Source organism: Gymnodraco acuticeps, unplaced genomic scaffold, assembly GCF_902827175.1.
Source record: "Gymnodraco acuticeps unplaced genomic scaffold, fGymAcu1.1, whole genome shotgun sequence".
Classification (NCBI taxonomy): Eukaryota; Metazoa; Chordata; class Actinopteri; order Perciformes; family Bathydraconidae; genus Gymnodraco; species Gymnodraco acuticeps.
The window spans coordinates 7,158,346-7,180,448 of record NW_022990295.1 but is presented as its reverse complement, the minus strand read 5'-3'; the positions used below and the strand labels follow the sequence as shown (position 1 = coordinate 7,180,448).

General features: G+C 40.9%; 2 protein-coding genes across 2 annotated transcripts; one reads left to right on the top strand and one right to left on the bottom strand.

The window, feature by feature from the left end:
- The first annotated feature begins 941 nt into the window (after positions 1 to 941).
- Positions 942 to 5,429, top strand: dhrs7 (dehydrogenase/reductase (SDR family) member 7). The gene is made up of 7 exons (XM_034222322.1): positions 942 to 1,171; positions 2,307 to 2,459; positions 2,597 to 2,703; positions 3,105 to 3,344; positions 3,809 to 3,931; positions 4,040 to 4,255; positions 5,109 to 5,429. Exons 1-7 carry the CDS (start codon positions 1,042 to 1,044, stop codon positions 5,148 to 5,150), a joined length of 1,011 nt encoding a protein of 336 aa, XP_034078213.1. The 5' UTR covers positions 942 to 1,041; the 3' UTR covers positions 5,151 to 5,429.
- A 48-nt stretch (positions 5,430 to 5,477) lies between these two features.
- pcnx4 (pecanex 4) lies at positions 5,478 to 17,480 on the bottom strand. Its single transcript, XM_034222321.1, has 11 exons — positions 17,320 to 17,480; positions 15,582 to 16,356; positions 15,296 to 15,475; positions 13,875 to 14,413; positions 13,647 to 13,747; positions 13,328 to 13,450; positions 11,141 to 11,501; positions 9,627 to 9,730; positions 7,311 to 8,416; positions 6,745 to 6,931; positions 5,478 to 6,563 (listed from the first exon to the last, which is right to left on the bottom strand). Exons 2-11 carry the CDS (start codon positions 16,277 to 16,279, stop codon positions 6,312 to 6,314), a joined length of 3,651 nt encoding a protein of 1,216 aa, XP_034078212.1. The 5' UTR covers positions 16,280 to 16,356; positions 17,320 to 17,480; the 3' UTR covers positions 5,478 to 6,311.
- Positions 17,481 to 22,103: the final 4,623 nt, after the last annotated feature.

The following is a 22,103-nucleotide window of genomic DNA, read 5'->3' as shown; positions in this document are numbered from 1 at the left end:
AAAGTACAGATCCATAAATACAGATTCAAAACAGGATAGTGTAAAACAAGATTTTTTTTATTTCTAGTTAAAAGGGTTAGGGTTAGAACAACATAATCATGATAATGAATAATACATGAACTTTGCAAACCCCTCGTCAAATATTGTTTCTCTCTTAAACAGATGTTAAAGGTGAACAAAAGTATATGCTGTCCTCATTTTACAACATTACATTTGTCACTGTATATGTTTTGAATAAAGTTGCTTCAAACCGAGGACCCGGATGTTGCAGGTTGCGTACTAGAAAACATGACATCATCCCTGAGCTGAGTCTTCTCAGGCTGCGCAGGAGGCATGTATGCAGAAAAACATGAGCTCCCAAATCTGATATTCTGATATTTAGCTTGTACATTACAGGACATACGTCACGTTTTAAAGGTCCAGTGTTTAGCATGTATTGTCTATATAAAATACATATTATGTTATGTTCTGCTAAAAGATCCTCCTAAAATCTAACACACTGGATCCTTAATATGTATATTTCAGATTAAGTTGTGGCACATTAGATCCAATGGACACATTTTCCGTCTCTAAATTATGCAGATTTTATAATTATAGGCCGTTATTGTACCTACATTTTTGTACTGAGAAGGGAAAAGGCGGGCTTGTTGACGGGGTCAAAACTGCAAATTTTACCCAGGTCCTTCTTGCAAGAAAATCAGGTCATATCTGAATTTGCTAAAGAAATACAGACTAATATGTAGCCTAAATACAACCTCAAAAATCCACTGGATTGTCTTTATAATTATTATTTATTGATTAAGAATAAAAAAAATAACATGGGACTGACTTCACACCTAGAATGTTAATGTATCTAGTGTTGGTGCTGTCTGGTGGCCGTTGCTTCTTTTAAAACTGACATGCGCCAAGCTTTAGTTTTGAAAATATCCGAGCGGAAGTGACGTTGTATCCTTAAACGGCAGTATTGTTTTGGCTGAAGCTTTAATATGCAGTAGTAGCTAGTGAATTTAAACCATAACTGTATTAATTTAGTTTCAACCAATGGACTGTTGCATTGTAACTGCACTGGGGAGTTTTGCATCACTTTATGCACTTCTTCACTTCGTGTGTTTTATTTTCGCGGATGCAGACTTCACTCTGCTGTGGTCGAGTCTGTTCGGACACAGACCAGGTGAGATAGCCTGTCATAATGACTCCCAATGAGTCCCTTCTCCTATTAACAAAACAACGAAATGTACCCGTTTGAAATTAAAGCTGAAAAATGTATTGGCATCTCATTTCCATAAATCTCCCAACAAGTTATCGTTGCACGCACAATGTCCACCGTTAAAGAGTAACTAGCTAGCTGTTGACGTGTGACCATAGCGTGTATATATATACAGTATATGCGTGTGACCCATGTTACTCACCATGTGCTATTGAGGTCCTCAGAGATCAAACTCCACTTTTATATATACTTATAGTGTTCTCAATCCCCCCAGTTTAGCTGATGCACATCCGGGATTCATTTTCACATGTTTTACCATACCAACACACTTGGCTTAATGCAGTTAAGTTAATGCATAATATGACATACATTTTGTGTGACTTTATTTATTTTTTATTTTGTTAAGCCAAAGCAAAGACTCTAATCCTAAACCCTAAAGGTCTAACATTTCCACATGAATTAAAATACTACCACTACTGCCAGTATATTTGTTACTAAGGTTTTTTTAACTCCCAAATGTTAATATCTCATCAACCTCAACATTCCAGCTATGGTTGAGCTATAATTGCTCCTGTGTATGATTCATTTGTCTGTGGTGGCCAAGGTTAAACAAGTTTTAACTTTTATACTTTTGGAATTTGCCATTTAAGAAATGCTTCTCATTTTTGAAAAGATCCTGTACGTTTTTATAATGAAAACATTCTTCACTGCAAATATTTACCACTGCTTTCAAATAAATGTTGTTGAATAAAAAGTCAAATATTTGTAGGTACAAAGTAGCAGAAAGTGAATGTTACTTTTCACCACTATCAACATCAACACACATAGGTAAACATGGGTCACCAAATAAAAAACCTTGATACAATTGTATTGTATATAGCTAAGATGGTTTGTGTAAGGCTAAGCAATATGACTTGTTCTTCTGGAATGATTTTGGCAAAATTGGGTTAAAAAGACAAATATCTGTCCTTATTTTACTTGGGATGTTCATGCTAGGATAACAGATCCAGTGGTCGTCTGTCCTTTTCTTTTTAAACTGAGTTAATGTTGATGTTGAGTACAGCTGAAATTAATTCCCCCCCCCTCGTTTGTTAACCAGAGAGTAAGCTGAAGGGGCTGGTGGTGTGGATCACAGGAGCCTCCAGTGGAATTGGAGAGGAGCTGGCCTACCAGCTGGCAAAGTGCGGCTCACGCCTCATTCTGTCTGCACGGCGCGAGGATGAGCTGAATAGAGTGAAACGTGGTTGTTTAGGTGAGGAAAGTTTCAAAGTTATTTTTCAAGCTATTGTATCCCCTCGTTAAAAAATCCTATGACAGAGTATTCATTTGACTTTCATTCAGTCTTCCTTTGTTGTGACTAGCTCAATTATTTGTGTCATTTACTTTAAGAGCGCACCAACCTCCAGGATGCAGATGTACTTGTTCTTCCACTTGATTTGTTGGAGAGAACATCACATGAGGAAAAAACCAAAGCTGCGATTCAGTTCTTTGGACATGTAAGGCCACTGCAATTACTCTTATAATACAATGTGTTTTCACACTGCAAGTGTTTCACTGCAACAGGATCATTTCTAATGAATTATCAAAGCTATCAGTTGGGAGAGGAACATTCTTTAGTTTGTTGTTTTTAGCTGGTGATATTGTCATTGTGTTCCTTTTTAATAATGAGTTAAAATATTCAGGTTTCTGGATTTCACTTCTATTATAGACATCCTCTTGTCTTGTTGGAAGGAAGGTATATTCAATCCTTAAACATTTCACTTTACTGTGCATTAGTCCTTAAACTCAAATGTGACTATGACCAAGTCAAAGCAGTCTCTCCATGCATTTAAATGTAAAAGGAATTCAAATCATGCTGTTTTGCTATCCTCTGGTTTTGTCCACTTTTCCTCTTCAGATTGATGTCCTAATTAACAATGGCGGCCGAAGCCAGCGCTCTCTGTGCTTGGAGACCAGTTTCGATGTGTATCAGGCTCTGATGGAGCTCAACTTCCTGGGTACGGTCTCCATCACCAAGCAGGTGCTGCCTCATATGACGCAGCGCGGCAGCGGGAGCATCGTGAGCGTCAGCAGCTTGGTCGGCATCGCCGGGGCGCCCCTGGCAACCGGATACTCTGCCAGCAAACATGCTCTTCAGGTGAAGGGAATATATTATGCTATATTATTGACTCCAATGATATTTCTTTTTTTTTTAAAAACGTTTTTTCATTTCTATTTTCCTTATTAATTATTGTTATATTTTGTAGTACAATGCACACACTTTTACAGAAGTATTTATTTTTTTATTATAACTTCTCAATGTATATATATTTTGATTCTAAAATGGAGCACCTGTAAGGATTCTGAGATAGCAGCTGTTGGATCAGAGCCAAAATAGTCACAAAACATTATATTTCTTTCCGATTTAATTTCTCCAGTGTCTTCAGACTGTGTATTAATGGATTTAGGATACTTATTTTAATCACAGAACAGCAGGTGTGGTTTATCTGGATCTCTACTTAACTTAATTAGTTCTATACATGAAACAAACACCTTTTACAGCTGATCAGCTGTCCAGGCCTTTGTGTGTACTACTGCTGATTGTAACTGTTTTGTTTACAGGGTTTCTTTAATTCACTTCGGACTGAACTGACTGAATTTCCAAACATACTCATCAGCACTGTGCTGCCCGGGCCTGTGCAATCACAGATTGTCCAAAATGCCTTCACAGAGGAACTGACAAGGGTATTCAGTAAAGAGCTTGTGATTTTTAACATAATGCTGTGTGTAATATGACCATAGCTATTTTAGTAGTGCGTTTACAGTAACACATTTTCCTTATTTTTTCCTAAGCCTGTGGCTGCAGCTGGAAACCAGGAGCACAAGATGACAACCAGTCGCTGTGTGCGTCTAATGCTGGTGGGAATTGCCAATAATGTGAAGGAAATGTGGATTGCAAAGCAGCCCTTCCTCCTGTTTTACTACACCTGGCAGTACGCACCCACATTTGCCTGGTTCATCACAAACCTCTTGGGCAGAAAAAGAGTGCAGCATTTCAAAGCTGGTCTGGTAGGTATTTAATCTAATTTGAGGAAACCTTTGTGTACAAGGTCAATATAATGTGTTCAACCAAGCCCATTTTCACCAATCAGACACTAGCTAATACTATCGTAGGTAGAGAGCTATTGAACCAAACACGTGAAAAAGACCATTTGGGTGTACCATGTGTATGTATGACCTTCAAAAACCTCCCTGTTATACTGCATAATTAATTTTCTTAATGTATAACACCTGGTCAAACTCAGATAAAAAAGCTGACTGGTCAGAAGCTCTCACATGATGAGCTGTTTGTGTGTTGGGCCTTGCTTTTGCATTGGGTACGGTTGACCTTGCTCTGTTAGAATTGGGATCGGGGCATTCTCACTGCGTGAAAGGACTTAAAATACTTGAACAAAGCAGAAGGAGGCAGACACTATGCAGAGCAGTGTCTTAACAGCTGGGGGCCTCAGCTGTTACTGACCTTGCTTGACTTTAAATGGAAGACGACGGTGGCTGGGGTATAACAGTGAGCATGACTACCTCCCCGCGGTGCCGACTGACTGACCAGTGTGCCTGTTGGCCTCTGCTGGACAGCGACAGCTGGGGGCCGCAAAGAAAGGTCATGTTCCAACTGGCCAGACATTGCAGCGTCACATGCTTCTGTAAGATTGGGACGTGTACTCTTGACACAATAAGACCAAATTGACACTTATCCTTAACAGTGAAGTCGCTGGTGTTTAGACAATATCACAGCCACGCTTGTGACTACCACACAATAACTCTAGAATTAAAAATGTTACCAGTGAATGCAGAGATAGTTTTCATGTTTTGATTTCATGTACAGTGTTCAAACTGAACTAACAGCTGGCCGTTTATTTTGCAGGATGCAGACTCCGCATACTTCACCAAGCCCAAGACCTCCTGAGAGTCACATCGTCAAGAAGAAACACGTTTATTGCATTCCTGATATTCAACCTTGAAATGATATGGGGTTTCTGCAGAATGTGGGTCTTTGCTTTCATCCTAAAGGAAAATATTGCACGGCACAACTGATTTTAAGCACAGCCAAGGCAGGGTGTAATAAACAAATCGGCATTTTTTTCATTATGCTTACCTCTCTGATGTAAAGTAAACCCTTTACTTTAGCCTAACTCACCTATACTTGCACAAACCTTTTGAATGACTAATACAAAAAAGTTTGGATAATTTTTTCTGCCCTCGCAACATCATCTAGTAAAACAGTAACAAAAACAGTTTTGCCAAGCTATTTTATTATAAGTTTATACCGGTAAACATATAAAAATCAACAATATGTACAAGAGAATATGGACAAATTCATTTCACTTTTCATTCTAAATTGTAAACAAGTGGGCTGTAAAGAAAACGATAGCACTAAACACATTACACACATACAGCAAGACATACCCAAGGCACATCCTTTATATTTTAGCAAAACATTAAAATTCTGGTGTCATGTAGAGGGGAGGTGGGAAAATAGATTCACTTTCTTTCAAAGCACAAACATCTATAAACAAACCACAAAGCGTATGTGCTTCACTGGAAACCCACGAGGGATATTTTTTTTCTTTTTTAATGTGCTGTTCTAGGAGGTAGTTCACACTGTCAGTTAAAATGTGTTCACAACGTTTTGCAACTTGTAGGCGAGTACAGTGGTGATGCCACTGACTCTTTCTCTGTGGTGCAGGAAATGAAGGAACCCCACACTTTTTCAACTTATTCAAGCTTCAAAAGTAAAACTCCAAAATTGTTGGAAGTTTTCTCTTTGCTTTGCTGTAGTTTCCACATGACCCCGTAACCCTTAACTTTGAAGGTGGACATTTTGCTGTGGTAGTACCGACTGAAAAGCATCCTCCGGTTGTATAAATAGCTTACTCGACAGAGCGGGGGGGCCTCATGTACAAAGGCTGAGTTCTGACCGCAGCGGCCTGGGTTTGAATCTGAAAGTTGCTGCCTTTTTCTGTATCTAAAACCCAATAACGCCTTAAAGATGGAAAAAAATCTTTAAAAATAGACTTCTTTACTTTCACATAGTGTTTTCAGCGGAAAAGGCAGAAGAAGCCACAGGTCAGAGGCAGGGGAAGTGAAGAGGGGCTGAGGAGTAAATGGGGTATCCTAGAGGGGGGTCAGCTGCCTGAACAGTTAGGTTCCTTAGCATGAAGGGGTGAGCCTGAATGCTGTAGCGCTCCTCGTCGTCATTAGTGGCGTACAGGAGCTCCCAGGACAGGTTCGCCCACTGGCCTCGCACCCCCTCTCCATTCAGACGCCCCACCTGCACCAGCTGCTCCTGCAGGGACAGAACTCTCCCGGTGTACGTACCCTGTGCACACAATCATACCATTTTTAAAACACAAAATTGGCTCTAAATTGCCATTTTAAATACCCTCAATAGTTTTTCAATGACAGGATAAGAAAAAGCTGCAGGTAAAGTATCAATAGATGTACTTTTATATTTTTGTAGCATAGAAAGGATGTAAAAAATAACTAGAGCGTGCAATTACCATAGCGAGGTCATGTCCTAGAGAGAATAGGAAAGGTTTCTCCTGAAGGACGCTGTCGTGCCAGCCTTTCTCCGTCACCAGGCCGATGTACCAATCCCTTTCATACTCCTCCAAGGTGCTGAACAATTCCTCAGGGGACTCCATGGGCCCGAGACTCGCTTGATCAAACAGCAGCTTGAAACTGAACCTGAAAGTAAACAAAACCATAGTTCCATAATTCAATGAAATATTCATATTTTTTCCACTACAGACATAACACAATTAACTGATTATATAAAAGAGAGACAACAAGTCACAGGAATAGAAATCTAGCTGGCATACAAAACACATATTACAAAAAATATATATTTACTTTAATAATTTATTATCCATGCTTACTTAATACCTACTCAATATATAACTACTAGTTATTATGACTATTGTTCTTTGAAATATCGGCGTCATGTAGTCGTTTAATACTTCTGCTTTTCTAATGAGTAACCACAGTAAGAGATCTCATTTTAACAAGTAAAGAGCAATGAAAAAAGAGTTACTAAAACCCAGAGACTTGTATCTGCCACTGTTACCTGAAAGCCCGAAGTGCGAGCTGGTAAAGTTCTTTACTTGAGGAGAGCCAGTCGAGTCCTTCAGTCCACGGTATGTCTCCACAATAGAGTCTGTAAACGTAGCTGGGGCTGGTGAAGGCAGACTCCGCCCCCACTGATATGAGACATGAAAGAGCAACCTGTGCATGAAGCTCTTTCAAAGCTTCGTCCTCCTTCAGCGCTTTGGTCATGTGTTCTGAGGTCTCGCCCTGAACAGCAGACCCAAACTGGCCCAAGCTGAACCGAAACCAGTCCTCAGGAAACAGAGTCCTAAGCTGCAGCAGGCGGGACGGCAGCAGAGGGGCAGTCCTCCACCCTGTCGGCAGGTTGAACACCTCCGACTGCGGGCAGCTGAAGTTCAGCTGAGGGAGAGAGCCAGGACTCTCTCTGAAGACCTCAGGGTTACGCCCTTTATCCACGGCTGGCATCCCGATGCCCAGACCCAGAGGCTGCAGAGGCTGCAGAGCAGAGAGAGCCATGTTTTCAAAAAGACTGTCCATCTCCACGGAGCCTGGCAGAGAGGCGCCCGTCTGCAGCGCCGTGAGTCCAGGCTGGGCCTCTGCGGTCACCAACGCCACCGTCCGTCTGGCCGGTTGAGGACCAAACAAGTCATCCTCATCTGACCAATCCCCAAAGGACGTCAGACTGGAGCTGTCCTGTCTGAATCTGAGAGAAGACACGTTGGATTCCACCACGACGGCCTCAGGTGGTTGGTTAGAAGTTGTCTGGGCAAACGTGGAGGACTGGGACTTCCTGCCTCCAGCCCCGGGCCCTTCTTCTCCGCTCCATAGAAATCCTTTATGTTTCTGCACACAGTATCTGAGCAGCAACCAAACCAGTGCTTTCAGAAATTCATCCTGAAGTTTCCTCAAGTTGTCGTGAGAGTCGATGATGCCAGAGAGCACATTTCGGGCGTCAGAGTAGACTCGCACTGTAAGGGCAGCGCAAGGGGTGAGGGCGTTCCCCCAGTGCAGGTTCAAGCCCTGAGTGAAGCCAAGCCGCTCAGGACGCTCAAAAGCGGCCTCGAACACCTCGTCAACCCTACGAGCCTCCACTGTGTGGCAAGATGTCTCCTGGAGCTCCAGACCCTGTAACAAACCACACGGCACATGTAATATTGCACACATGTAACACATCTAATCTTGCAAAGGACTGCTGTGAATTTTAAAAGAAACATTCAACCCCAAAATCATTATTTGTATATCTATTACTAACCTAAGGTTACCCTGAATTCCTAAAGGAAACGTCTTTCATGCCTTCACGGTGAACGAAGGATAATAAAAATCATTACAAAATCTTGAGGAATATGAGTTTAACACTAGCCTCACTATATATCAACACATTTACAAATAACTCACTATAGTCCGAGTCTCATTTATCCAGTTGTATGGTTAGTACTTCCGAACATATGCATTTATACTTAAACTTTTTAACTAAAACTAGCAAGCCTGTGCAAGCATGAATCTTTTGATGATTAAGCGTTTCGCAATGCGTTTGTTAAAGGTAGCGGGGAAACCAGCTCGAGTGCGCTAGAATTTGAAAGTACACAACCGGAAAAAATCTGCCCCTTCCTTCAGACTTCCTTACAGAGCCCCTCCTCCAACACACACGAACGCGCACAATGAGGGCACGAGATAAGTTTGTGCACGAGATGGAAGGCTGACAGGCAGGTAGGCCATCCAGTTATTTTAGCTGGGCCGGCTAAAATGATTGGTCGTGCTTTTTACAGTACTACGACTTCCACAGATGAAATGTTTTATGTATTTATTGTCAAAGCATTTAATGTATTCATTGCTATCGGGATGTTAAGAGCATTCCATGGAATATAACAAAAAGTGTTTCTGAATTACCTACCCCACCTTTAAGTAGTGAGTATATGAATGGATTAAATACACTTGGATTATACTGCACGAGTCATATGTGAGTCTGTAAACTGATGTTGTGATGTATGCATATGTTGAAATTACATTAACTTTCATTAAACTAAAGACTTTGTGAGTTGTGAGTTTAGTGTTTTTGACCCTAAGAAACACTGATGTATTAATCAATAACAATAATCCAAAACTCCTCTCTCTGTTCCAGAGGATTTCAAAAATATATATCCCAATCCCCCCCCCCCGCTCAGGCAGCACCCCCCCAAAGCAGTAAACCTAGGGGAAACACTGAAAGTATTTTCTTTTATTGGGAGATTCTTTGTTCACCGTGGAGGCATGGTGGAAAGAAAAGTTATCTTGTAGAAGTAACACGGGTTGAGTAATTGAAGTTTTACTAAAATAGATATGGAGAAAGACACCGTACCTTAATGTTGACTGTACAGTAGCCATATCCTCTCTCCAGGATCATTATCCAAACCATACGGTCCTGAAAGCGCCCAAGAAAATGAGAGCCTGGGGCTAAACAACCTACAGAGGGGGAAGAACATCATCAGCCATCCATGCCGCTAACATGTTAAGATGTCGAGAGCAGAGAAATGGTGCACATTCTTTTAATTTCGCATCAGCCCTGCGTCCCTCTGCTGAATACGTGGAGAACATTACTAGCTGCAGGGAGACGCGTACCATCACAGTCGTACAGGAAGGTCATGATCCTGTTTTAACTGGCTGACTGCACAGAGATCTAAATATTACATCTATCTTAGCCAGAGCTTTCCATTAGTCTCTAAAAGTGCAGGCGGAAGACAGACGTTTATTTCAACTCAGATGGACAGAAATTAAAAAGGGTGATGGAGGCTTTTGTTTAAAGTTGACTAGTGTTTGCTTGGCTCAAGAACGAAAGCTGTCATGTCCCATAACGACATCTCGGAATAGTCCTAGCCGCTACCTCATGATGGGAAGTGACAAGCTGGGAAGACTCCTTTCCCGCTCACTGCTCCACGGCCCCCAGTGTGAGGAAAGCAAGAGAACACTACAAACTGCCATCGTTACACTGCGAGCATCAACCTAACAAGCGCTTGTTCTGCATTATACATCACAGCTACAGCACCGGGGGATAGGGAAAAACAAGATTGAGTGATAACATCACCTCAGCAGCTTTATTCAGTTTTAAATCATCAGTCCATAAATAATATTTCTCTACTTGCATCGTTTATTCCTCTTGCCCCCTCCTGATGGAGCACAGCTAACAAAATCCTAGCAGCAGCTCCGTTTGGCCTAAGAGTATTACGCGGTTAATGGTGTGGAAACATTTGGATGTAATGAATACAGATCAGACCTATTTTTTTTGGGTCACTTCACAGGAAGCTCAACTGGATCATGCAAGCTCGCATTACTGCCAGCAAAAAGAGCTGCTCACAACAACATTCCTCTTATTAATAAACCATACAAGGTGATGGTTCACTGCACTCCGAACAGCAAACTGTCCCTACTTGAACCACAGGAGGATTCAGTCACTGCAATTATAGCACCGTCAAACCACATCGTATAAAAATAATAATTGTTATTATAATAATAATAATAAAATGAACATGTATTGTGAATATTGTTGGAGCTGTATACTGGCGTTTGTACTGCTGTGGAATGTAAAATAATTAATTAATATGTAACTTAAAGCAAAATAAAAAAAGAACGACACACAATGCTATCACTTAAAATGTAAGATATAGTCAAAATACACTGATAATCAATAGTTAATTAATTAATATTAAATCAGATAGATGTGTAGATCGTATAATAATTTAATAATACTATTATTATAATAATAACATTATACTATAAATACTAAACTAATTAACTGTGATTACTTGTAAAATATCCAAAACATTTAATAGAAGAAAAAAAAGGCACCATAGAAAGTAGACATAACATGCTTATTACCCAGGGAGCCTCTTGCGAAGGCCGTCCTCAGAGCAGACGCCAGACTCGTGCTCATCTGCTGGTAGAAGATGGAGTCCGGGCAGGGGCAGGCGGTCCCCACGGGGCCTGGCCAACTGCGCTGAGGTCTGGGGAACCCCACCAGGAAGATGGGCAGGGTGAAGAGGGGCAGCAGAGGGGCGGAGAGCAGGGCAGACAGGGTCACCACCAGCAGCAGCAGCGGGCACAGGGAGGCGTTCAGGGCCAGGAGGGTCCCAGCCGACTGACGCCGCTGCTTCTTCTCCGTCCAAGATGTCACCAACACAGTCAGGGTGAACTTTAGCTTGGAGAGGAACTGGGTCACTCTGTCGAGCAGCAGGCCCACCTGGAAGAACATGGAGAGCACTGATCTACTGAACCACCAACATGTCAGCCGAGGTTTGTGTAATATACATTTAGTTTGAGCTATTGTGTGCTTCATTCCTTTTCTTACTATGTTATTTAGGTTATATTATTTTATTCTAATATAGAAGGGTGTGGGATATTTGAATGGAAATACTTAAAGGTCCCATGTCATGGCCATTTTTACTGATCATAATTCCGTTGTTGAGGTCTACTAGAATAGATTTACATTGTTCAATGTCCCAAAATCACATTGGTTTTCTCATACAGCATCTCTGTATCATTTGGACCTGGGTATGGTCACGTCACTTTACTCAGGAAGAAAAAAATGGAAAAAGAAAAATCTCCAACGAGGCGTTCTGGGGCAGCATAGACGGGTATTTTCTGTGTTAGAGTTTTACTCGCTACAGGGTGTACTTTGAGGGTTTGTGACTCTGCAGACCGTTTACATGCAGAAAAAGCTACATAACACACAAGGGGACGGGTAATAACCAGAAAAGCATGACATGGGACCTTTAAGCAAAAGCTATAAACAGGCCCTGGTAAGCTTTGTGTTGGGCCGAAAAGCAACCTTTAGCTGTGATGTAATCAAAATAATTTACAGACCTAATGACCTATTTTATTAACAAATAATAATTTTCACAATAAAATAGGCCCTTCTGAGTTTGCTGCCTGCATATACAGAGACAGCTGCTATGGGATATACACTAGAAGCTGGCATAACATTTATATTAGTAATAATAATAATAACAATTATAGAGAGCCACAGTGACGCGTCCTAAAACCCGGAAATAAGTTAGCATTTTACCACTTCCTTCGCTAAAAAGGAAAGCAATTTCTCCATAGGATTTTGGAAAGTAGCTGGAAATAAGGTCTGTGTTTGACACAAATTGAAGAGACAGATCACGTTTTGTTCTACGACATTAAATACATCAGCAGTGAGTTTTGAAGAGTTTACGTGTCTGAAAAACGATGGTTGTTAACAAGTGGCTGAATAGGACTACAGAAGTTGTCCAGGCCGTTTTACGTCATTACACCGAACACGTAAAACACTCCCGCTAAGTGTTTGCCCTGTTCTGCTTGAAAGCAAGTACCTGCCTCCTGCAAACTGTTACAACAAACGCTTCAACTTCAACCATTTTGAATCTGTATTTTTGAATATGGATCTTAAGTTGGCGTGACGTTGAAGCAGCGACCCTGCTGTAGTTCCTTTATAGCATAACGTTAGCATTTTGCTTCTGGAGATTAAATTTACGCTTAGAAAATTATAAAAGTAGGGTAGACATGTGGATATTATCCGACTGAACAAAACGTGATCCGTCTCTTAAATGTATGTCAACCACAGACCTTATTTCCAGCTATTTTCCAAAATCCTATGGAGAAATTGCATTGCTTTTTTGTCGAAGGAACCGGAAGGAGTTTACATCCGGGTTTTAGGATGCGTCACTGTGGCACTCTATAGAAAATTACCAATTTGTTATGTCTGCAAGTTTATAACCATTCATTTATTCTTACTAGTTTTCATTCAGGCTAGGGTTGTTTCTTTATACCTGTTCTTTGCTTACCTAAAAATGTTTTGCATATGTTGGAAAAAAATAGTGTCAGTACCAAAAGTGATTTTCTAAGTTTGAGTTTGAAGCAAGATAGATCCAAAATGCCAAATGTTGCTAATGTTTAAAATCCAATGAATGTCATCAGTTAAGAGCGCTGTTCAGAGCTACAGTGAGAGATGTGGCGGCACTGGGAAAATATAGGCCTGCAGATTATAATTTGGGGTGGAAAGAAGAGGTAAACTAATGATGACCTCACCAGCAGAAGCTGAACTCCAGTGCCCAGGTTATCCCAACCTGGCAGCATGCTGTTTCCAGCTGCGAGACGCACCAACACCACCACCACCATCTGCAGCAGAGCATCCTCTGAGTTCTGCCACACCTGCACGGCAACAAAGGGCAGGCATACAAATCAAGACATTTCAGATACAAAATAAATAAGATATGTGAATTTCTTTGCTGGCTAAATTAGGATTTGGTCTGTAGATACTTTAATAGGTCTTATTGTGAGTATTTGTTTGTGCATGTTATGTCAACATTAATACACAGCTTGTGAGAAAGAGTAAGTGTGAACATACCAATCTGAAGGCTCGTGTGAATCCCACACTGAGCGACACCCTGTGGAGCAGCTGAAGAGATTTGTCCATAGACAGGAAAGCAATCATTGCAAATGGAGACACTGCAAAGTAAAACACAGAGTGAGTTAAAATCAAAAACACATTCAGAGCCATGTTGTTTTCTCTCCTGACAGAGATTTAAAGCATGGAGAACATTAGACTTTAAAACACAAATTGTAATGAGCTCACCGACATAAAGAAGGACTCTTCTGATTGCTGCAGCAAAATATAAACCTCTGCTCCTCTGCTTGAAAGTCTGCACACTGTTCATACCTTTAGGGTACAGGGGATTAAGGAACACCCCTCCAAATACATATGCCCCCTGGATTTCTCTGAGAGTCCAACAGAGGCAAAACAGACCCAGGAGGAGGTAGCTGACAGGACCTTGGGGTCCCGTAACCAGGCCCTGCGGCTGGGCTGAACCGAGGAAGTGATGCAGCAGCCCTGCCTCTGCCATCGCCACCAGGAACACGCTCAGATAGAGCAGCAGCTCCCTGAAGCCCAGATTCCAGCCAAAGGAACTGGGAGGAGGAGGTGGCGACCCCCCTCTGCGAAAACCATGGTCCCCGAATACTGCTCTGGGACGTCTGCAGAGTGTGCCAACCTGGCTGAGGTCCAGGCTCAGCAGAAATCCCGCGGAGACGGAGAAGAGAACCACACCCAGTGTTGACGGGATGAAGTAATTGGACACAGCTACGCTGGCAGATATGGCGAACATCAACAGCAGCCTATGGGACAGCACACACAAAATAAGGGCTGATGATACACAGGCTAATGTCACAATTGTCATTTGCATGAGAATATAAGAATGAGGCCTAGACTTCCACACAACACATCTAACTAATCTAGAGGACATGTTTTTTTTAGTAGTGCATTATGTGCACATCCTGTTTTATCTCTTACACCCCGGCAAATGTCATGCTGTTTAATGATTTCTCCTTTTTCGCAGCATATACTCTTAGAGTGCTAGAGGATGCAACTATGGGATGGTAGGTCGATTGCTCTGGACACAAAGAAGTGCTGGGTGGAATTATTTGGATGAGAGGAAAAGCTTTTGAGAAAGCAGAAAGCAGCAATACCGAAGACTACGCAATCTGCCAGGCACTGTGCTATTAATGAAAACAAACAAAAACTGTGTTTTGTTCAAATGTGTGCTTTAAAACTACTAAAGCCAATGCTTTCAATCATAATATATCTACGTATCAGGCATTTATATGAATTTAGGGGAAAACTAGATAACGTGCATAGAAATGGCATATTTGAAGTAAGAGCAAAGAGTTTATATCAAAATGAGGACAAATAAACTTAAGAGGGAGAATCTAATGTGATCTAATGTTACAATTGTAATTGTCCCTAACTTTAAAAAATAAAAATAATAATAAATGCAATAAATATTGATTATGAACACAGATTCACACGCTGTACTAGATATGTTATGTTAATCTAAAGGCATATGAGGAATCACATAAAAACATGCCGTTGCTGATGTAGTTTTCAACAAATCTTCTGAATCAATACATTTTAGCTGATGACATGGACACAAAAATAACAACACCAGAGCAAAACTGCTGCTGAAGGCTAAGGCTGAATCATGGTCTTTCGATATGTACCTGAGGTTGCTGGACATTGGCGAGCCTCCTAAGCAAAAAACCAGAGTCTGCTCCATGCCCCAGAGGAGCAGAGCGTCCAGAGGGGGGAGGATACCCAGCGCCCACAGCAGAGGTAGGAAGAGGAACAGAACATGGAGAACCTGGCTAGCCAGTTGGAGCTCAGGAACAGGGCCTGAGAATCTGAATCAGAACAAGACACGGAGATTAATTATGGCAGCAAGCACTGAAAGTATATTCCATAAGACGACATCTAAATTAGGCAGAAAACTATTTTGGTGTTGCTCACCTGACAACCAAGTCCACTGCAATGAAAATAAAAATGTAGAGGGGCCGAGTGAGTGGGGTGATCTCATAAGTGTCCTGTGCGTGGAAAGTGGCCGTCTCTGTGGCTGTGTTTACAATGAGGGAGTACTCTGCTATACACAGTGTGACCCAACTCAGGACAAAGACGACCATGGATATGCCGATGCTGCCGTAGAGAGCCGTCAGTCTTCCAAGGAACACATACCATGTCCCAAAGCCACAGAGCACCCCAGCTAGTACCGTGTGCAGCACCACATTCAGTCCAAACCTCTTCCCTGGGGCAATAAATCGGACAGTCTCTGGGCCGACACAGTGGGTAAATTCCACTTCCTCTTCATCTACGAGGATGTTGGGCGCACCTAGTCTCTCCACTGTGCCACTCCTCCGGGCAGCATAGAACGCCAGGGCCTGGACCCCCGCCGCAGCCCCGAACATGAGCATGCCAGCCAGCACTGTGGCGTGGAGCTCCTGCAGCAGCTTCAGCTGGCAGAGCAGAGTACCGATGCCCCCAAAAAGCCATGGTGTCAAGAACAAGACTGCCTGATTGACATAAACAAAGGGTGGGGCACAGTAGCCCAACTTGAAGCGTGGGCCCCCCAACAGCGTCTGGGGGAAGCGCTTCCAGAAGAACTCCTGCTTGTACTCGTTAAGAAGGGGCACATCTGGCCCCATTCTGACCATTCCCGAAGGGGTGGCAGGTCATCTCCACCCAGCTGATGGGGGCGGTCTATTCATCGTCCCCTACACGATGAGGGTATCTGCAATGAAGCACACCTTCAGTTAGGCAATGTAGAAACAATTATTACAGACAAGAGATGTCCTCATATAATCATCATCGAGTCCCTGGTCTGTGCCTCTAATGTAGTCACATCATACAATCTGTAGAAATATGATGATAGTGATTATAGGCAAAAGGGACACAACAAAGAAAATAATATAACTTTTAAACTACATTATACTGTCAACTATGCTAGCAGTGTACTTGGACGATTTTGTATCTGCCAACTCGCTTAATACAGCTGTGATAATATCAAAGGAATAACCCAGAATACTTTACCAGTGTTTCATATGAAGTGAGCACTGAAGGTTAATAATAAGAATATTCCATTTATCTCATTACTGACTTGTAAACAACATAAATAATTGTTAAGCCATTTACAAAACAACAGAGACAGCCATGAACCAACAGCAGGACAACCAAAAGCCAAACTTCTATGACACCTACTTTCTTCTTCATCAATCTGATTACATAAAGTTAACGTTGACAGAGCATCCCTGAAACTCTAGTAAACAGTTGTCTTGAAGTGGTCGTTAGCACCTTAGATTACAAGTTTCAACTGAAAATGTATGTTTTAATAGCTAAAGAACCGAACATATCCCTTTGTTTAAAATGCACAACACAAAATAAGATACAACAGCAACAGCTGCTGGGTTACCATATAGACACAGAAGCAGTAGCTTGTAGGTGCGCTAACGTGGGCTAACCTGTTCAAACTAGTCCCCAAGCTAGTATATAACCAAACCAGGTAATAAGCGATACTTTAATCGTTTACTGGATCTCTCTGAGTCTGTTTTTATATGTTTCCGTTAGCTAGCTATATTATTGTTAGCTAGCGATGCCAGCAAGTCTTTTCAGCTTGACTGTGCTTTAGCCTGCTACCACTACAGGTAAATAAGAGCAGGTTAGCATCCTGCAAGACAAGGGTGGGAGACAGACTTACCGTTAACAGCAGAATAACCAACCGCAGGTACTCTTTGTGTACAATTTGACGATATATGACTTATGATGATGAAACGAGCGGAAATTGCCAGCATTAAAATAAGCTGCGAGCTAACCGCTTGAAAGCAAAGCAACAACAGCATGATACACAAACCGATTGAGAACCAATATGAGTGGAGAGTAGGGAAGAGCGCGTCCTCTGATTGGCTCAAAAAGTATAAGACCCGCCTGCACAACACAACCCCCTCCCCTTCAACTACACACGTTTTTTAAAACAAAAGAAAACAACACAAATACATGTTGGTTGGGTTTTAAAAGCTAAAGGAAGACAACTAGAGTGATACTCAGATCATCCAGATGTGTTCAACAACAATAGCAGTAAAACACTGTTTTATAATGTACAGATGTCAGACCGTGTTGGTCACATGTGCTTGGCGTGCACAGGGTTAAAACGGCCCCAAAAATATGTGGCACCCATCTGTCATGTTTACCGTTGTTGGTCGCATAGGTGGAAGAAAAAATATTTTTGATATTTTGGCAATCTGGAAGATTTTTACAGATTTTGTACAGCTTGTGTATCATTTGATTATAATTATTGACGTTTTAATGTATTCAACTCTTGAATGTTGCATCTGGAAATGGTGGAGCTCATTTTAATGCATTTTAATAAATAAATATGTCCTTAGTTACTTTCCATAACCGACTGTTGGACAACCAAAACAAAAAGGAAGGAAGAGGTGATGAATGACCAGTATAATTTGGACTCAGTCAGAATTAGATTTATTTGGGCTTTTGGAGTTATTTGATTACTCCCTGTCATTTGGGACTTCTAAAGACATTATATTCAAAAAGGAATATGAATTGCATTTCTTGAAATACCAATGAACACTGAATAAGTAACACTGGGTTTACAACCAAAAACACAACAAATGTATTGATTGTATTGAATTTTTTCAGCAAGTCAAAGATTATGTTAAGTATAACTATAGTGTTACTATAAGCAACATATAACGCAGGGCACAATAAACGTTTAGATTCTTTGTGAGTGCAAATCACATTTAACTGTACCAACAAAGATATTAGAAACGGTATTGTTTGAAAAATGGACAAAACTACCAGAATACAGTTATCAGAAAATACACCTCTCCTCAACGGGTTTCAACCGAACAATAAAAAGACCATCCCTCTTTACAATTATAATTACATGAAATTACACACCCCAAGGGCTTGTTTATCCTTCTTCCCCTGATGACCTCAACAACTGACATAAGATTAGAAATATGAATATTACATTCTTAATCCTTATTATCATGTTCCTAATACTAAAAAATTAAATCTATGTATTTTATTATTTCATTATAATGAAAGTGGTTGTGTTTAAGTGTCTCCTCTCAAAAAAACGTTGATCTATTTAGAGAAAAGGAGGGCAAAGAGGAGGATCATGAAGTGATCAACTAAAAAGGCCATAATATCAACACAAAGAAAGATAATAAACTGGAGCCAAGGAGATTACATTGTTGATGTTGTTGTTGTTATTCTTCAGTGAGGCTGAGGGGATAAGGGTGAGCAGGAGGTTATGTTTCCTTGTCATCTTGAAAAGGCAATCTCTTTTCTGCATAGGACACAATAAACCATAACAACAGAGAAGCCCTTCAGTCACGACAACATGTATTCGCACCCAGTAATCCTCCCATAGCACCACTTATTTCAAATCATTGCTCAATTTTTTTTTTATAGCTGCCTGATGAAGATAATCAACTTGAATTAGGACTTAAGAGTCATTAAAGGAGAAACACAAATGCAAATATCACGAAATAAAAAAGGCTGATAGCAAATTGGCTACAATTTACATAAAGCAATCCATTTGACGGGGCTTTGATGGATTCTCTTTGAATTGACAAGAAAACGGTCTGTTGTTTGGTTATCGGTACCTTGTTTTTGCCCATTTTAACCAACAACACACTGTGTGATTGAAATAATGTGATTAATGACACACGTTCAATAATGGGGTACAGTACGTCCAGAAGTGAAAAACAGTTTAGATTTAATGCTGTCCTCCAAAATATCTGCACAAAATAAAAGCATTTCCCTTTTCATTCTAATTGTCACTCTCACTACATTCTTTTATCTGTATTTCCTCTCTCCTTTCACTCTTTATTCTAGGGAGCCTCACAGGAAACAAATTACAGGAAAATGACAGGCGACAACAATAACTCAATGACAGATTTCAAGAGAAGCAATATGGCAAGATTGTTTTTGAAAAGAGAATGTATTTGTGGGGCTGGAAAATGAACTCTGGGACATAATATGCACCTTTTGAAGACAAAATAATTTATATTTTCATTATCTGAATTTGTTTGCCATCAGCAGTTTAAGTGTGGGCGAATAGCATGCTTTATTTTTACAACAGCAATTCCAAGTCAAGTGAGGATGTTGATGCAACCTCAACCGAGGCACTTCTAGACTTAATACAAACTGGTAAATGTGTAATGCACAAAGAGTTTAATGTTGTTCATCCATTACACGTACCACACATAATGCTTTGATAAGCATTGCACAAGATGCAGTGTTACCTCAGCATCAAACATCAATCAATGTCCTCATCCCTCTCACTTCACCCACAACATCAAGCAACATTGGAACTTGAGTAGATAGCGGTGAAAACATGGTCCATTCAGCAATTATTCACAGAGTCTTGGACTAATGGTGCTCTGAATGCACAGACACAGCAAATGTAGGTTAGTGGACCAGAAGTAATGGCCCATACAGAGCATGGGTTTTTCTATGTGTGTGTGTGTGTGTGTGTGTGTGTGTGTGTGTGTGTGTGTGTGTGTGTGTGTGTGTGTGTGTGTGTGTGTGTGTGTGTGTGTGTTGGTGGGGATGGGAGAAGGAGCATCATCTATAACTGATTCTAGCAAAAACATGTCTAATTATACACACACATATATATATACACACACATATATATATACACACACATATATATATATATATATACACATATATATATACACATATATATATATATTATGAATCCAGACTACAGCTGTGGAGACTCTCTTTCCCCTCTCCTCCTCTCCCAGCCGGGCTCCATATCAGGCAGATGAAAACATAACCTGTCACATTCCATCCCATTAAACCAGCTTCGAACCATGTGGTCTACTCACATGGAGGAGCGAAGAGAGGGAGCGAGAGATATAGACAGAGAGAGACTGGGTTCACTCACTGATGAATTATTCACCATCTTTATGCTAATGTCATTTTAATGTTAGAAATAGTGCCAGATATGCAAAGAGAAACATACTGTATGTGGTGCTATAAGCATACACATAGAAAATAGCATTAAAAGCTGTTATATTCTAACATATCCATACTGCACACGGATAAAATATGTAATTATCCTTTGAAATACCTAATGCATTAGAGAGCTCTTCCTGAGCCTCCAAATCTGTGCATTAGAGTTTTCTTTCATAATGCGAGTCCATCATCTGCCATTTGATGTCAGGCAGAGCAAGGTAATGACAGTGCACTGTCATTAGCCCCGCTTAATGCTGGGAATTAACACAAATTAAGTGAAGTTAAGTACATGCATTTGAGGAGCTTGTTTGGGGAGAGCTTTTCAATTTTACTGCTGTGTTCAGCCAAGGAACACTAAACTAAAGCACACACACACACACACAACTGATAAATGACTACCTACAAGGCAAGAGGTACAGTACGTTCATAGAGGAGGACTGATTAGCAGAGAGAGCTAATGGAGCTCTAAGGACACCTAGTGGTGGCATTTACACCACTGATCCATGAACAGTTCACACTGGTCAGGGAAGTGAGATAGGTAATGTTGCTGCTTCTGGCTTCAATGGATTCAAAGGCAGAAATCTTTGCTTTTGTTAAGCATATTTTTTTACCAAACCAGGGTTAATTGTGTATGATGCCTATTGTTTATGGAGCATGCATTATAAAAAGGATATGGGTCTCAGGTTACATACATTAATGATTTGCAAGAAGATATTGAGAAATATAAAACAGTGACAGTGAGAATGGTTTTATTTCTCGGCTATACAATTGTTTTGCCTTGGTTGATTGATGGAAAATGGATGCCCTCTAAATATTTTCACACAGAGATTTCAATCATACATTGCTCAGTTTAGATGTACCAGACGTTTTTAGATCATATCATTTAGGCTGTATCGTCCTCATCTAAGGCTTACACTGAGTTTTAGTTTTAACCACAGGACTGCAACACTAAACTGACAGGAAGACAGGGAGGATTATTATGTTCAGCAGAACTGACATCATAAATATAGAGTGGAGTAGGTTCATTTCCAGTTACAACACACGAGATTTGCACTATTAGTTGATACTGCAGTGGGCTTTTCGAAAAGAGGCTAACATGATGAAACTGACAATCTCTGAAATCCATTTGGACCTCATTCAAGATTACATCTTTATCTGAGTGACCGCAGATTATTGTCCGCAGAGAGGTGTGCTAAAGCTGGATTATCCACTTGTTGGGGATCCATCTGACCGCATAGAAGCAGCCTGCCAGCCTCACACGCCCTTACATCTGTGGGTGTTTTTGTTTTTTTTCATGTTTTGGGCCATAGCAGTAGAAATGACACCAACAACTCTCATCCTCAGATTACCATGGTTAGTGATCCACATATGTGGATAAAAAAACAAGGTCATCGTCATTACAAATGCATTTACAAGGGATGCGCTACATGCAACCTTCAAGCAGCCTAATTATTTTAACCCTAAACATGTTTCAATATTCAACTAAAA

What these genes read in the sequence shown, in the direction of transcription:
- dhrs7 (XM_034222322.1), top strand. Translation starts at nt 1,042, where the DNA reads ATGGACTGTTGCATTGTAACTGCACTGGGGAGTTTTGCATCACTTTAT. An exon ending in AGTGAAACGTGGTTGTTTAG is followed by an intron (nt 2,460 to 2,596) that starts GTGAGGAAAGTT and finishes ATTTACTTTAAG; the next exon opens with AGCGCACCAACCTCCAGGAT. An exon ending in TCACAGAGGAACTGACAAGG is followed by an intron (nt 3,932 to 4,039) that starts GTATTCAGTAAA and finishes TTTTTTCCTAAG; the next exon opens with CCTGTGGCTGCAGCTGGAAA.
- pcnx4 (XM_034222321.1), bottom strand. Translation starts at nt 16,279, where the DNA reads ATGGTCAGAATGGGGCCAGATGTGCCCCTTCTTAACGAGTACAAGCAG. An exon ending in TCACACGAGCCTTCAGATTG is followed by an intron (nt 13,451 to 13,646) that starts GTATGTTCACAC and finishes GTTGCCGTGCAG; the next exon opens with GTGTGGCAGAACTCAGAGGA. An exon ending in CTTCGCAAGAGGCTCCCTGG is followed by an intron (nt 9,731 to 11,140) that starts GTAATAAGCATG and finishes CCCCCTCTGTAG; the next exon opens with GTTGTTTAGCCCCAGGCTCT.